The 17,102-nt window shown below is 39.8% G+C and overlaps 1 protein-coding gene across 1 annotated transcript in view; it reads right to left on the bottom strand.

Annotated features, from left to right (window-relative positions):
- The window catches only part of ITGA8 (integrin subunit alpha 8), a 168,145-nt gene that overhangs the window by 20,095 nt on the left and 130,948 nt on the right, over positions 1–17,102 (bottom strand). The window contains exons 26-27 of the mRNA XM_041767597.1: positions 6,157–6,285; positions 1,201–1,314 (exon numbers count right to left, since the gene is read on the bottom strand). Of these exons, the coding sequence (XP_041623531.1) occupies positions 1,201–1,314; positions 6,157–6,285 (243 nt within the window). The remainder of the gene's footprint in view (positions 1–1,200; positions 1,315–6,156; positions 6,286–17,102) is intronic.

Genomic DNA, 17,102 nt, shown 5'->3' with positions numbered 1-17,102 from the left:
TTTTAAAACTTTAAAATGCACACAATCAATGGAATTATCTGTGGCAGTGTGGGATGCCACCATATATAGAAAAGCCAAAGCAGCAAAGAATCTACTAATCACACATATGTGTAACGTCACTGAGATGCGTCCAGGCTGGAGCCAGTCCATGGGAACACCAAACAAGCAAGCTTTTTAGGGCCATCTTCCTTTTCCCCTCCTAATTGATTTCTATTTTGATCGTTTTGGGCATATGGCTTGTACTGTGCTCTTGTACTCACTATCATTCCACTAACTAATATGTACTGAAAAACTACTACGTGCTGGGCACTGGGTATGATGTAGTGAGCTAAATAGATTTATTTGAATCGAAGTTACTGTCTAAACGTCTTAGGGACTCAAGATATTTAAATTGGCTTCACCTAAAAGATGAAAGAGTATTACCCAGCCACAAAAAAGAAGGAAATCCTGCCTTTTGTGACAACACAGATGGACTAGGAAGGCATTATGTTACGGGAAATAAGTCAGAGAAAGACAAATATTGTATGATATCACTTACATGTGGAATCTAAAGAAGAAGAACTCAGAAATAGAGTAGATGAGGTTGGTGGTTGCCAATGGTGGGGGACGTGGGGAGATGTTGGCAAAGGATACAAACTTCCAGCTACAAGATGAATAGGTTCTGGGTATCTAATGTATAATTAACAATACTGTATTGTATTCTTGAGAGCTGTTGAGAGAGTAGACCTTAAAAGTTATCACCTACCGTCCACACACACACACACGTAATTACATGAGGAGATGGAAGTATGAAGTGACTTCAGTGCAGTAACCATTCCAAAACATATACATGTATCAAATCATCAGGTTGTACACCTTAAACTTACATATGTTACATGTCCACAATATCTCAATAAACCTGGAAAAAAAATGTCTTCACCTGATGGGAAAGATGATCAGCTGATCTTGGCTCAATGGCTCCATAGACACTTCTTTTAAAAGATTTTTAAAAATTTAAAATATTTTTAAAAATTAATAAAAATTTTAAGTTGAAAATGAAATAAAATTAAATCTAAATTTTTTAAGTGAAAAAATTCAAAGCTTTTTAAATTTAAAGATGAAGACATTCAAAAGTCCTTTTGAGACAAACTTCCAACTGAGACAAACTTCCAACTGAGATTTTGAGGAGAGACTCCCTGCAAGCCTGTGCAATGTTGTTACCTGGAGAAAGGTCCTGGCCCATAACCGTGATCTGACTTTTAGGACAGCGCTTTCTCCTCCTTCTAGCTGCCCCACTGCACAGGAGATCTGTAGGCACTCAATATTTGTACAATTCTGCAAAAAACCAACAGCAGTGGTGGTCCATCAGTGTCTTTAAATTGTGGTAGAAAATCAACATTGAAGTCAGTTTATCTGCATTGTATTTTCTCAGAAGTCACCATCTAATTCATAAATTAGTCATTTAAATAACACAATTACCTTGAAACAATCAAGAGAAAACACAGCTTTGTAATAATGATGTGCCAGTTTTACTAGTAGTGTAGAGATAAAATGGAACATAAAATACAACAAAAATTTTAGGCTTCTTTTTTTCCCTAAGGACTTAAAGCAATATTCCTGCAGCAGTGATTGGGTTGTTCTGTTTCCTCTTCTTTTTATTTTATTTTATTTTTTGAAGATTTTATTTATTTATTCATGAGAGACATACAGAGAGAGGCAGAGACATAGGCAGAGAGAGAAGCAGGCTCCCTGTAGGGAGCCTGATGCGGGACTCAATCCCAGGATCCCAGGATCCCAGATTCCCAGGGTCCCAGGACCCAAGGGATCACGACCTGAGTCAAAGGCAGATGTTCAATCACTGAGCCATGCAAGTACCCTGGATTGTTCTGTTTTAATTTCATTTCTCAGAACATGTAAAGACATTCCTGGTAGACATTTACAACACCTGACCCTGGGCTAAGCAAGCCCTGAAAAGGCTTCAGAGGAAGCACAATATAGATTGTGTCTATATTATCTCAAAGACCCAGTGTTAACAACCCGTTGACAAACATTTGCTCCAAAACATTCTTCTCTCTAAATTACTTCTTGGTTATAAAGCAGAATCTTCTTTGAGTTCCATGCTATTTTTAAACTAGTTTCTAGTCTTGCCAACTTACAATGGGTAACTCTTACCAAATGGAATGCACGTTCCAGGGAAATATTCATTATGATGACATTCTGTCTACCAAATCCTATCTTCTGATTGGATCCAGTATGGAAATAAATGGACACCTCACCTCCACTATCTGTGTACCTATGTACAGGGTGTTACTTCTTGGATTGTTCTCCCTCGCTGATTTGAATTTATCGTGTGGACTATGCTTTATTTATTTCTCATGTTTCAAGCACTGGGCTCTGGTCTGTTGATGCTCAATAAACGTTAGTTTATTGAATATTACACACAGGATTTAATGGAAGCATTTTACTTTATTTTTTTAAGATTTTATTTAATTTTTCATGAGAGACACACAGAGAGAGGCAGAGACACAGGCAGAGGGAGAAGCTGGCTCCCTGTGGGGAGCCTGATGCAGGACTCAATCTCAGGACCCCAGGATCATGCCCTGAGCTGAAGGCAGATATTCAACTGCTGAGCCACCCAAGCATCCTGAGGCAATTTCACTTTAATGAAATTGCTAAGCCACAGAGTAACCTGAGGGACATACTGCCATGAGAACTTTTTTTTGAGAACCTCAGAATTCTCTAAGAGCAAAGCAATCAGGGATACATATCTGATAAATTCCAGGGAGGTCAGATTTCTACATGCTGTTTCCAAATTCAGGTGGCTGGGCTGTTCCTATTTTACTAGGGTTGGGCGCTGAGGTGTCTGGGGTTTTGTGCCTCCAGCAGGAGTAGGAATTCTGGAAGCACTGCACTCAGGTCCCCTGTGAGGACCTTCGTGTTTATCTACACTTCATTACTGACATGCTGTGTATCCCCAATCCTACCCTGTGGAGGCCAAGGAGGGGAGTGAGAAGGAGGTTATTCTTGTAAACTCCCTGGAGCTGTTGGTCCTGGTGAGCTAGCTCTGCTGGAGGATTCTGGAGAAGATGGTGCTCAGAATGAATCATGAAGGGTGAGAAGAGTGACCTAGGTGGACAGGGACAAGCCCAGCATGTGTTCAGAAGAAAGGAGAGAAGGGTATTTGGAGTCAGGGTGGACAGATGGAAATGAGAGAGGAAAGTCTAAGTGATAAAGAATTTTCCCATTTGGGCCAAGGACTTTAGATTCTATTCAGAAGGTTCTGTTTATGCAAGGGCTACAAACAGGTTTGGGTTTTAGGGGCAGGTGGTATGTGAGTCAAGAATGGGGGGGAGGAGAGCGAGAAGCCATGAGGGTGACAAGAGCTTGTTGCAAGAGTCCAAGTGAGAAGGAGGAGGTCCTGACCTGGGGCATGGGGAGGGAGAGAGAAGACGAAGTGTAGGAAAGTTCAGGAAGTAGAATGGGACAGTTGGTGACAAGTTGGAAGTTGGGATGAAGGGAGAGAGGATTGGAAGGAGCCCTTCTGGCTTGGGGAACTGAGTGGGTGGGTCCTGGCACTACTGAGATTGGGAATCCCAGAGGAGAAGCACTTTCTGAGGGTCATGGAGATGGAGTCCTGGACATGTTGGGACTGGGGTGGCTATCAGACATCCAGGTGAATGTATACGCTGAGCCACTTGAGTCTAGAGCTCAGCAGAGATGGCTAAGATGGCAGGAGGCACATAGGCATGGCTGGAGTTAATGATCTTGCAGAACCTCTTCCTGAAGGAGCGAAGTCAGTAGGAGAGGGGAGGGGCCTGAAGATGGAATCTTGAATGGGCAGAGAAGCAGGCCAGGGACAACTGTAAGAAGGCACAGGCCAACAGACTGGAAGAGAGCCTGGAGAGAATGTTTTTTGGGGAGGCCAAGGGATGGGATGGTTTTAGGAAGCGGTTCATAGCATCATATGCTGAAGAGGGTTTGAAAGATAAGGTTTCTGTAAGCGGAGTAGGAAAAAGGACAAGAAGAAAGCCTGGGGAGGAGGAGATGAGGTGGTCAGTACGAGAGCAGCAGGGGCCCTAGATGAGAAAGGCAAGGACATTCTTGGCAGAGGAAAAATTATATTTCCACGCTATGGATACAAATTTTTCCTATGCAAATGTGGAAATTACAATCCAACACAAGATGTTGGCATTTTGCACTTTCAAATTCCTAATCAGAAACGGGATTCAGTAAATTGTTTTTAACTAAACAAAAACCGTAGGCGGTCTTATTTAACTTTTGATTTTAGAATAAACTTCGTATAATCACTTTCTATCCAGAACTGTTTTGACTTGAGGACATGGGGAGGCGTACGATTTGCAATTTTCAAACCAATAAGAGAATAAAGCATGAGTTAACAAAGTCAGATATGGAAATCAAGAATTGCCTTGCTCTCATCTGCTAGTAACAAATTTCTGTGATATTCAGGAGTTAAAAATCATTGTGCATTTAAAAAATCTTTTTAAAAAAGATTTCATTTATTTATTCGTGAGATATATATATATATATATATATATATATATATACAGAGAGGCAGAGACACAGGCAGAGGAAGAAGCAGGCTCCACACAGGGAGCCCAATGTGGGACTCGATCCTGCAACCCCAGGATCACGCCCCGAGTCAAAGGCAGACACTCAACCACTGAGCCACCCAGGTGTCCCTAAAAAAATCTTTAATGAGAAAACAGGAGGGAAAAAATAATCTGACCCTACAACAGAAGTGCATATACTTTTCAAATGAATTTTTAGTTATTGATCTCGATCTCTACAGCCTCAGGGTGTTTATGAGAAATACACTAAAGCATAAATTGAAAAACATAAGTGAATCTTGATTTTCTAAATTGTTGATTCCCATAGGTGTGGACACTGGTTCTCCAGAGGGCTTTTACATTGGTACTGCGTTTTAGAATTCTATAGATGCCAATCATTGCTTTCTTTTTACAAAATTTATTAAATTTTTTTATTGAGGTATAATTGACACACATTATATTGTTTCAATATTTGTATGTATTGTGAAATGATCTCCACAATAAGTCCAGTTATTATCCATCATCACAGTTATAATTTTTTATGATCTTTAAGAGCTTTTAAGATCTCCTCTCTTAACACCTATCAAATATGCAATACATTATTATTAAGTGTAGTACCATTCTGTATGCCACATGCACAGGCGTTGTTTTCTATTCTATTATTTCTCCTGGAAGCTTTCTTTAAACAATAATATGTGGCATTTTATTAATTTATCCTAAGCTGAATAGCATATCACTTTCTGACTCTTAGGTTTTAAAAAACATTACCATGCCATAAAAAGTTGCAGGGACTTGAATCAAAATCTGCCACCTGCCATAGCTTTTTGCCAGGTAACTTTAGGTACTTCTATTATAATAAACATTCCTCTCTTGATTTAAGTTTAACTAAATAAGTTAGACTTGCTTGATATACTTTTCTGTCCATTTCTGTGTTTGAAACTTTTTATGAATGTTACAACATGCTCAAGACACATGAAAACAAATCATTTTAGCCTCTTTTAAGTGTAGTGTTTGGTGGTATTAACATTCACCTTGGGACGAGTGGGAGAATTGAATAGAAAATACTGACTCTTGAGTGCTCTCCACAGTTCTGCAAAGGGTTTACTAATAAGCTCAAAATCAATCTACCATAGCCGCCAACATTAAGACTCTGCAGGATTTTGACCCAGGAAATCAGAAGGCCCCATTCTCATCTCTTCTGGACCAGCAGAGGAGTCTGAGATGCAGGGATATGTGTCAACAACCTCCCTCCACCCCCAGGACCTGCTGCTCCAGGCCTTTCCACACTCTCACTCTCAGGGTCTGGGGACAGGCTCACATGGGAGCTTCGTGTTCTCCAAAGCACTACATGCCATGTTTTAGGTTTTTATCATTATTTTTCTAACGTGGCCTGCATGGCAGGTTTAGAAGAGTGAAAACACTATAATGCAAATACTCCTTTGTCTGCATGGAAGAGTTGCTTTCACGGCTCATAACATGTACTGCCAAAACACGGCAGGCATATCTGAGCATTGAAACAATAGTTCAAGTTCAAACCATCTGTGTTTGGGAGTTCTGGCCAATCCAGCCTTTCCTCTCTGATCTGCGTACGCTGAGATAACCAACTCACCAGGATTTTTGCGGGGCTCTGTCTGTGGGGCTCCAGCACCCCCACATCTCTCCTCCGGACAAGATGAGGGATGGTCGAGTTTCGCAAAAAGGCGCTCAGCTCGGGGGTGTCCTCTGGGGGGGTGGCGGGCTGCCAAGAGAAAGCAAGAGACAGCACATCAGTCTCATAAATGCTCATCACCTCTTCATTAGCCTTGAACTCCAGGCATTTCGTGGCTAAGGAGTCACAAGAGAAGCCAGACCTGTCCTGATTTACCAGCAGTGTGTTCAACCCCAAAGTGAAATGCATGGACAAGGAACCAGCCTTCCCATTCTCCAACCATAGGAGCTCCTGAAGGATGGGGAATGCATCTTGGGAAAGTTTATCTGGTAAGGATCAGATTTTCAGTAGAAGTGATCTCCCCAGATGGAAGTGACTTGTCAAGCATGAGTCATTATTTTCCTGTTACTTTCCTTTTATCATTTATTCATGCTGGGGAAGCTCAGGAACCTTCTGTGTGGTGAGACGGATCCTGAGGTGGCAGGAAAGTGAGGCGGTGGCCATGGGGAAACAGCCTGACATAGTCAAGGACCAAACATCAGCACGTCTAAGCCCCATGCTCCTGGAGTTTGAAGAAATGCTCCTTCAGGAGTGAATCATGTTCTAATAAAAATGACTTTTGCAAAGCATGCCACGTGAACACTGTGCTGTAATGGGGGTTGTTTTGTGAGTGTTCTAGAACTTAGGATTTTATCTCAGGCTCCATGCTGGGTACCTCTGATAGCTGAATAAATATTTTGAAAGTGCCTGTAAGTCACACATAATATCCCATTAAAATTCTTCATTTTAGACTGCCTGAATACAGACTCACACACATAGAAGTGTCTTCCAGACTGCCTGAATATAGAAACTTAATTTTCTGCTCCTGCCCCAAGTCCCTCCAAACGCACGTTCTTTTACATAGTTTCTCTTTGTAGTCACAGGAGCAATAGTAGTATGTTCATTTCTATGGGATGAACAAAGATATTCCTATATTGTAGATATAAGAAGTACCACAAAAGATGAAATGATCATGCTCAGCCTGTTCTAAGACCCTAGGAAAATCTACGGGATAAACAGAAAGGTAGGAGTCCAGATTCTGTAGTATGCCACGAACAGCCCTCTATATACTGGCCTCAGCCTACCTCTCCAGCCTTGTTTCTTACCAAGAGCCCTCTCCATCCTGCCCTGCAATGTATAGAACCACTGTCCACTCCTGACATGCACCAGGATGATTCCTGGGCCCCTGTTTGGCATTCCACATGGTAGCTCCATTCCCCCATATGCACCCATCAAGCTGTGCAGTAACTGCCTGCTGGCCAGCCTGAGTTGCCCAGCAAGGAAATGTAAAATGATAAGCATTGTGTCTCATATAACATCCAAGGAAGTATCAGGAAACGGAGAGAAAAAAGATCCAGTGGGGAAAAGTAAAATGGGAGAAATCAGATGTAACAGACAATCCAGGAAAGTGGGAAAGTGTGAACCTAGGGAAGTCTAAGGAAAAGAAAGTTACAAAAATAAAGGAGTGACTAAGAATGTCAAATTCTGCAGAGGAGTAAAGAATGAGGACTAAAAGTAGTCATTGTATTTGTCACAAAAGAAATTATGGACAGATGATCCAGCAATTCCATTCAGGGTATTCATCGGAAGAAAATAAAACACTAGCTTGGAGAGATTTTCAGCAGAAGTGATCTCCCCAGATGGAAGTGAGATCACCTCCATGTTCACTGGAGCATTATTTATAGTAGCCAAGATATGGAAGCAGCCTAAGTGTCCATAGATGGGTGAATGGATGTGGTGTCCATGCATGCATACATGCACACATGCACACCAATATTATTCAAGCATAAAAAAAGAAGAAAATCCTGCCATTTATGAAACATGGATGACCTTGTGGGCATGAAGTGAACCAAGATAGAGAAAGACAAATACCACGTGGAATCTAAAAAAACAAAAAAAGACCACTCCAAACCAAAACAAAACCCTAAACTCATAGATACAGAGACTAGATTGGTGATTGTCACAGTTTAGGGGGGCTGGGGAGGGGGCAAAATGGGTGAAAGTGGTCACAAAGTATAAACTTCCAGTTATAAAATAAATGTCTTAGGGATATACTGTACAGCACAGTGACTATAATTAATAATACTGTGTTGTATATTTGAAAGTTGCTAAGAGAGTAGATCTTAAAAGTTTTCAACACAAGGAAAAGCATTTGTAACTCTTTGTGGTGATGGATGTGAACTAGGCTTACCATGGTGATAATTTCACAATGTATATAAATACCCAATCATGTTGTACACCTGAAATTAATATGCTACACGTCAATTATATCTCAATGTAAAATGAGAAAAAAAGAATTTGTAGATGCCCTTTACTGAGCAGAGGATTGGTATGTGTAGAAATTGATCTGCAGAAGCCAAAGGGTGAATGCATTCAAACAAACGAATATTTGAAAAAATAAAATTAAATCTTTATCTTATTCTTATTTTAAGGCAATTCTCCATGGCTCAGAGATGAGATGCAGCCATGTCTTCCAAATAAGAAAGCACCAAAAGAAAACAAAAGAAAACATAGATGCTCTTAGTTGCTATTTATAATGGAAACAGAATAGTAATATAAAACTTTGTGGGCATACATAGATTACTTGTTAAATAAATCATGACATTTATACATAAGACTACTGAACAGTTTTTTGATGTAGAGCTACATAGAATTCTAAAAAATACAAGATCTTAGTAAAGGGAATAGGCAGGTTATAAAATAGCATATATAATAAGATTGTATTTTTAAATTAGAAAATGGATGTATATTTAACTTGTATATCTAGAAATAATCTGGAAGAATAATCATGTAAATATTGCTAGTGCTAGAGATTTGATGATATTAAGAAGTTTCACTAACTACTTTTCAGGTATGATAATTGGTATTATAGATTTTTTTAAAAGATTTTATTTATTTATTCATGACACACACACACACACACACACACACACACACACACACACACAGAGGCAGAGACGCAGGCAGAGGGAGAAGCAGGCTCCATGCAGGAAGCCCGACGTGGGACTTGATCCCAGGTCTCCAGGATCCAGGGTCTCCTGAACTGAAGGCAGTGCTAAACCGCTAAGCCACCTGGGGTTGCCTGGTATTATAGATTTTTAAAGAGAATCCTTAATTACTGGCAATATATAATCAATTGGAAAAGTAAACCAATGCACACATAAATGGGAAATTAACAGTAAATGGGTGGTGACATAATCAGAAATTAAAAATTTTCTTCTTTATGTTTTATACATTGCCTGATATATTCTTTTGACAGACATTTAGTACTCTTTAATATGAAAATTAAAAAAACTCAATTGTAATAAGAGTAAAAGAGAAATAAGAAAGCAGGGATAACAAGTAGAGTATGGCTAAACATGAAAGGGAATAGGGGCTCATTCTTGGAAGAAGATTCGGATCCAAGTCATTTGCTTATTGTTTTGAAGAAGCAGGAAATTTAACTAAGTTTCTGGGGTCCAAGGAGGGAACCAGCAGAGAGGAAGAGCTTGAAAATATAGGAAACGGGATACTTGATGTAGCAAAGTTAAATTTGGAATCAGAAGAAGACCTTTCCTTCCTCTCAAAGTATTGGGTAGGATTTGAGGATGAGAAAGAGACAATTAGAAGTGTGTGTGTGTGTGTGTGTGTGTGTGTGTGTGTGGTGGGGGTTGGGATTTGGGAGGGTGAAAAGGATCCTTTGAAGATTCTCTTGCTGTAAGGTCATCTGCTAACAGTGATGCCAGAGAGGCTGGATAGGAAGTCTGAGAACAGTAGTGAAGGTTTGGAGAAGCCAATGAAGAAACTGCTAGGGGGGTCATCAGGATGGCAGAGGGGCTCCTCCAGACGTTGGATGTCCAGTGAGCACTTCCCACCATCGATGTGTCCTGGTACCTTCAGGTGAAGGGGCAGAGAAGCCAAATTATGGGACTGTACCTGATCGAGATTTATGGAACAGGGACTTGAAAGGATAGAGGGGAAGGGAGGTTAAGTAAGAGAACCTGTAAAAGAGCGTTTCAACCGACTCCTCATGGAATCCAGACTTGTCAGGAAAGAAAGTCTGGCCAAAGGCAGTCTTGAGAGTCAGGTGGGTGAGCTAACTAATAGAAAGTTTTCACATCAAAGAAGAGAAGGTCTTGTGGACAGAGGAAGTGAGAAAGTTATAAAAATAGGAGATTGCATTGGAGGCTTGGATGTTGACTTAAACACTTTAGGGACAGGGTGACTAGAAGTGATGTTCACAGCACTGGGCTGTTAAACTACATAGATTGTGAGGTGCAGACCAGCCCCACGGATGCTGGAACAGTCCAGGACTGTGGTAGGGAAGGAGTGCTAGCCAAAGAGATGCTCAAGCATACCCAATGGTGGACAATCTGAGAGAAAAGCTCTTATAACATAAGATTAAAATTTGAATTGAGATAGAAAATTGTGAAGATCTCTAAGATTCCTTTATATATTTTATGTGTGTGTATGTATGGTTTTTGCTTTGATATTTTCATGTGTAATTTCTTTTTTTATATAGGTCCCTGGGAGATATGTTACAGAGTTAACTCTATCTAACCAAACTACAGGGGAAAAGATACTGGAAGGACCTATGGAATGTTCCTTTATTCCTGTAGTAGTAGCAGTAGTAGGAAAATAATAGCCCAAAGAGAAGACAACTCTTCAGCTTCCTGTGTGATGGCATCAGATGCAGCTTGTGTACAGATAAAGAACACATTTGTGGTGGCCGCTGGTCCATCATCATTTACAAATATTATGAGCAGTCTCAGAGGGCTTACTCTGAGCCAGAGAATGAACGTATTACACAGCAGGGGTTGATAAAACATGCTTCTTTCTTTTCGTAATATTGTTTTACAGATAGAGGAATGTCCCTCCCAACCACCATACTGAGAAAGTCTTCGAATGGCTTACAAACCAGTTTTCTAAAGTGGCATTCCAGAAATTATTTCAGAATCTAAAACAAAACAAAAAAACCAAAAAGCAAAATGAACAAAAACTAAAAAACAAGGATGAACTAATCCAAGAAATGTAAACAACAGTTACAGCCTGTTTTCTAGATGAACTCTTGGAGCTTCTTTCACAACTGATCATGAACCCACGGGTCATGTTTTTCCTTAATCTGAAACCCTGAGAGGTGAGGGCCTCTTAGCACCCGTCTTAGGCAGGCATTCAGTTCAGAAAACAATTTGCTAAGTGCTCTGAGAAGCTGGTGGTAAACACTCAAGTATCTTCCTCAGAACAATTGGAAAACTGCTCCTTTCTGCATTAAGGAAATAATTGTTAGTAAATATGGTTCTTCCCCAGCTGCTACTCAGATTTTGACTCCAACAGGAGTTTCCTATTTGCATGACTCTTGACCAAACTCTTCACTCTGGGTAGGTTTAAATTTATGAGTTAAAGAGATACTGCACAGCTGGAATGTGCAGTACTGGTGAAAATGCAACTTTTGAAGAAAATAGTTGGGTGCAATGAGATTAAAGGTTCTTTGAACCTGAACAAACACAACACATACTATCCTCATCTTGTTTGTGATTTGTCTTTGGATTTCAGGTATTCCTAATACACAAAAGATGGCAGACTTTTCCTCAGGTAATTCTTTGTCTATAATTAAATGGAGTAGAGGCAATCACAGGAGGTTGGGCTACCATGTCATTTTCTTTAAGACATAAATGTGAAGGATTTGTCAGGAGAGGAAAAAAAAACACACACTTTTTTTTTAACATCCTGAAAAAATAATAGATTCTCTCTGTTGGTGATTTTGAAGCTTCTGTAAATTGTTGGAGATGTGTTCTTACATTTTAAAATTTCCATGAAAACCTGAAGACCATCTTAAAGAGAAGATAAGGCAAAGAGAAATTGACCCTGGAGAATGTAAGCCCCTTGGTGGCTGAAAATTGGACCAATAGGCACTGTTAAAAATAAAAAGTGAATGAAAGTCCTTTATCAGGGGGTGCATGTAAGAGAGAGAGAGAGAAATGGAGAAAGAGACAGAGAATGCAAGTGGGTCGGGAGCTATAACAAGTGTCCCTGCATTCTAAATTAAGAAAAAGCAGTAATTAAATGGAGGCAGTTTTGAAGGAAAAGAATTCTCTCAAGGGTAAGACAAAACTATGCAAATTTGCTAAGTCAAGCCAAGGCAAGCCAAGGCAAGCCAAGCCACAGTCTGTGTTCACCAATTTTGAAAAAAACAAAACAAACACAAACCCCCAACCCCCCAAAACTAGTTGCAGGGCTATAATCTTTGATGGATGGTCCTTGTGTTTCTGCTTCCATGTTTGTACTATCTGGTTGCAATTTGGGCTTCCTGTGAGAATGGTCTTGTTCGAGACAGTTGTAACCTCCTGCTTTCCATGGCTCCAAAGCCCATTCTCCACACAACATTGGCTTCTCTCTTGTCTACCACCCTAATCTAGCCCCTATCAGATCATTTGTACCCTGGGCTCCTTTCTTGAGTGGGCGCCCAGAATGTGGTACTGGGATCCTTGTGTGTGTTGAGGCCAGCACCTCACTGGTCCTCCCATCCTGGGTACAGCCTGACATTCCACAGCCCTCTCTCCCGCTTCTTACACTTGGCTGTCCATGATGAAATCTTGCCAACTTAAAAAAAAAAAAAAATCCTTCACTCTTTATGCAGCTTTGGTTTCTAACTAGTGTTGGCTTTTTCAACTACATCTTATCTAGGGATCATCGCCTGTCTGGAGGACTCTCCAACCCCCAGGATAAAGTCTACCCAAATAGGATAATGCATAGTTTGAAATCATTATTTTACTGCCTTTAGAATGGTTGAGAAATACTTTATCCAACTCTAAAATTTTATTCCAAGGAGGATCTGGAATGAATTAGATTTAATGGATTGGTCAGAATGCTGCAGACAGTTGAATGTTTCACAATGTTTTCGGTGGTAGAATGTGCAGGAATCGCCACATTAAAATCCTCTATCTCTGAAGCCCGGAGCCAGAACCTTCATGGCCATCTGCTTCTGCCCCTTCGTTCATAGAAGGCAGAGAAATGAACCTGGTGAAGTGAAACCATCATGGGAGGAACAGAAAACCAAGCACAGCAATCATTTCACTGGGAGGTGAAATGAAAGCAGAAGCGAATGTACCCCAAGGCCCTGTCCTGCTCTCTGGCTTGCCTGCACTGGGTACTACAAGAGGCTGTGTGGCTCACTCCCTTTTCTTGAACCCCATCACCTGTGCATGCTCCTATTTCTGTTCACACTGGGGTGTTGGAACAGTGTCAACAAAGCAGACTAAGTGAATCCCCATGAAGCCTGAAAGGAGGCAACTATTAAAAAAACTCATAAACTTCTAGTGGCATCCAAGTTATGTCTCCAATTTAGTCACTGATGCTCCAGCTGTACCAGTCACCACTGTGAGAAGTGAGTCCCGTTCAGAAGTTGAAGGCCTATGTGAGGAGAGTCGCATTTGGAATGCCTGTTGAATTTATAGCTGGGTTGTATTTCGGAAGATTTTAGGCTAGATGTTTGGCACTCAGGATACATTTATCTTTAGAGGCAATCTTTTAAATTGTGGCTCAGTTTTCAGGCCAGCCCACAAAAAAACCCTACTTTATCAACAATATGGCTTTGATGAGTAAAACTATGCATTCATAATAAAAAGTAAAGCCAAGAGGTTGCTGAGTAATTAAAAAAAAAAACAACCACATTGTGTTAAATACATTAGTTCTATAAATGCTAGCAGGTTTAATTAGGTGGATATGAGAAATTATTTTGAGATGTGGGATTTTGCAGGGAAATTTCAGGAAATTTCAAAGGTTTTAGAGTTGGTGGCATTCTTTCCTTAGAGCAGATGGCTGAGAAAATGCCTCTAAGGAAATTTGGACAGTTGCGTTTTCATCAGCACATTCCCTTAGACATTGGTAGGAGCTGCAAAGGAGCAGTGAAGTAGAGAGCTACTTCCATTGGTTGAGGAAAAAAAAATGAGGATATATATGGGGAAATGACAAAAAAGATTTATGTGACCCAAAAAGAAAGAATTTTGCTGTGAGGAAATCAGTTGATTGGCTGTAGAAGCAAATGTGGGGAACTTGAAAATCCTCCAGAGGATACTTGGGAGAGCTGAGGTGGCAGTCTACCCTCTCAGAGGCCCACAGCTGGCCTGGGATATTTTGGTGGTTTATCCAGTGTTCACTAGAGTATCCTCAGAAAGGACTTGTAGACCTGCTCATAGATGTAGATGTTTCAAGAGGCATTCTGTTTGTAAAGAAGTTGTAGAATCAAATCATAAGGAATTTGATCTTAGTGGATAATAAGATTGAATAGTAGGATTTACTTTTTGCCTATAGGAATGTATTTTGCCTCCTTTTTCCTTTTATTAAACCTACCCTTTCTCTGCTTCTTAAAGAATTAAGTTTTTTAAAAAAGCTAGATGTTTAGGTATCTATATTTTTTAAAAGTATATTTATTTTTAAATATCTAAAATATTTGGGTTAAATATTTTTTAACCCAAATGGGTTAAAAATGGGTGAAATGGTTTAAAAAAAACCCAGTAATCAGCTTTTTTTTTAAAATGTATTTTTTTTTAATTTTTATTTATTTATGATAGTCACAGAGAGAGAGAGAGAGAGAGGCAGAGACACAGGCAGAGGGAGAAGCAGGCTCCATGCACCGGGAGCCCGACGTGGGATTCGATCCCGGGTCTCCAGGATCGCGCCCTGGGCCAAAGGCAGGCGCCAAACCGCTGCGCCACCCAGGGATCCCCAGTAATCAGCTTTGATGTAAGAATCTGAAATTGATACTTAAGTTAAAAAAATTTCTCAGATCTATTCTAGAAGATAGATAACTAGATAGAGTAAATAATTTGTTCTTTACTAATTTCCAATTCATATTTAAGACAGAGAATAGACTGTTTAGCTTTGTATTATCTAGGAAGAAATAAATTTCCAAGTATTTGGAAGAAATAAATTTCCTATTTATAGGAACTTCACCAATAAATTAATGTCCTAAGAAGAAAATAATTTTCAAGTACTCTCAATTTGTTGGTAGCTACTTATATAAAACATACTGATAATTAATTTCAAAAACTTATTTATTGATAAAAGTCTCTTTTTGACTCTCTGGGTTATACACACTAAATGTAAGTAGAAGTGCTTAGAGGACCTGAAAGTAAAAACATTTCAAAACATCCATTATTCCGAATTTCAAGAGTTCATGAATTGTTATCATTTGTCATTTTGGGGAGCTATTCCTTCACATTGTAATCAAATCTTCTTATATTCAATTTCCACAAATTGAGAGTTTTACAAATTTATAAATTGAGAGTTTAGGTCGCATTTTAAAGATTACTAGCCTTATATTATTGAAGTCTATACTTCAAAGAATACCCGGGTGGCATGGACTGCAGGTGCCTAGTGGCTACCAACACCCAGTTTGCATGAATCTGTCAATGTTTAAGGCAAGTGATCTCTTGGTATCCTTCCTGTAAATGACTATTAAACTACAGCAAAGAGAAAAGAATTCACAACCAACATGATGCATATCACACAAGTTACATAGTATCTATGAACATACATAGTGTTGGATATAAAGCAAACATTCAACTCCAGAGTTTAGAACTTCCCTAGGTGTCTGTGCTCCAAGAATCTGAAGGAGAGAAACCTTTAACCATAGGACATGTGAAAGCTTTAATTGTTTCAATGTTAATACATTCCCTTTGAAGATGCTATTTTTGCTTTTTAAATTTTTTAAAAAGATTTTATTTATTTGAAAGAGAGACAGAGGGAGCACCAGCAAGGGGAGGGGCAGAAGGAGAGGGAGAAGCAGACTCCCTGCTGAGGGTGGAGCCCGATGTGGGGGAGATCACAAAGTCAGACACTTAACTGATTGAGTCACCCAGGAGCCCCAGAAGATGTTATTTTATAATCCTTGAGGATATTAAAATCATCTCAATGAAGAACCAAAGGAGAGAGGAAATGGACAAAAAATTTTCCAGGGAGGAAGTATTTGAAATAATTTTGTGGAATACAAGTGACTTTATTTATTATTTCCTCATAAAGAAAGAGACTTGTCCTATAAATCCTTTAATACTGAATCCCTTTTAGTCTTCCTCTCTTGGAATAAAAGGCATGTTGGGTTGAAGAAGAAAGCGTTTCATAACTGGCAATGTCCCAGTGCCTGCAGTTAGAGTAGAGGCAGACCCGTGTTCCAAATGGTTGAGTTAGTATTTCATGAAGCCTGCCCTTTGCTCCATTTCCAATAGAGACACTGTCTCCCTGAGCTACTAGACAATGTCGATTCTTAAATAAAGTTCTCTTTTGAGGATAACATCTGGTTAAAAGGTTTTTTTTTTTTCCCCATTCAAATGTGACATTTTCAAGGGTTTATGCTAATTATGTTCTTTTCTTCCCAGAAGAAACTTAAAGCCAGATTTGGATCTTAATCTGAAAGGGATCATCAGCTCCTGGGACACTTGAGCTCCTGGCGAGTCTGTGACCAGAAAAGCAGCGTGGATGGCAGGTGGGGATTGTAGAGAGGCTGAGTTTTAGGTCCCCCAGACCCTGCCTCTTAACAGACCCCAGGTGATTGGATAAGCTTAAGAATCTGAGAAGCACTGCTCACGGCTTCTCTATAAGCTGCACTAAAGAATGTGATCCAGAAATTTCCAGTCTAGGGGTTCTCGGGGGCACTGAGATGGCCTTTGGCAAATTATCGCATTTCTCCACTTAGTATTGGCAACATCTGGAAAAGCCCACTTGGCAAAGATCCTTCTATCTTTTGGCAATGTACCAAAAGGACTCTAAAAATACCATTTTGTATGAATTCTCCAAAACATGACGTGTCTATTTATGATTTTGGTTTGATTTGTGCTGCTAGTCAAACCATATGCAAAAGATACCTATTAAAGTAGGCTAAATAAGTGACAGGT

Source organism: Vulpes lagopus, chromosome 8, assembly GCF_018345385.1.
Source record: "Vulpes lagopus strain Blue_001 chromosome 8, ASM1834538v1, whole genome shotgun sequence".
Taxonomy (NCBI): Eukaryota; Metazoa; Chordata; class Mammalia; order Carnivora; family Canidae; genus Vulpes; species Vulpes lagopus.
The sequence above is the reverse complement of the archived record's forward strand: the minus strand, read 5'-3'. Positions and strand labels throughout refer to the sequence as shown.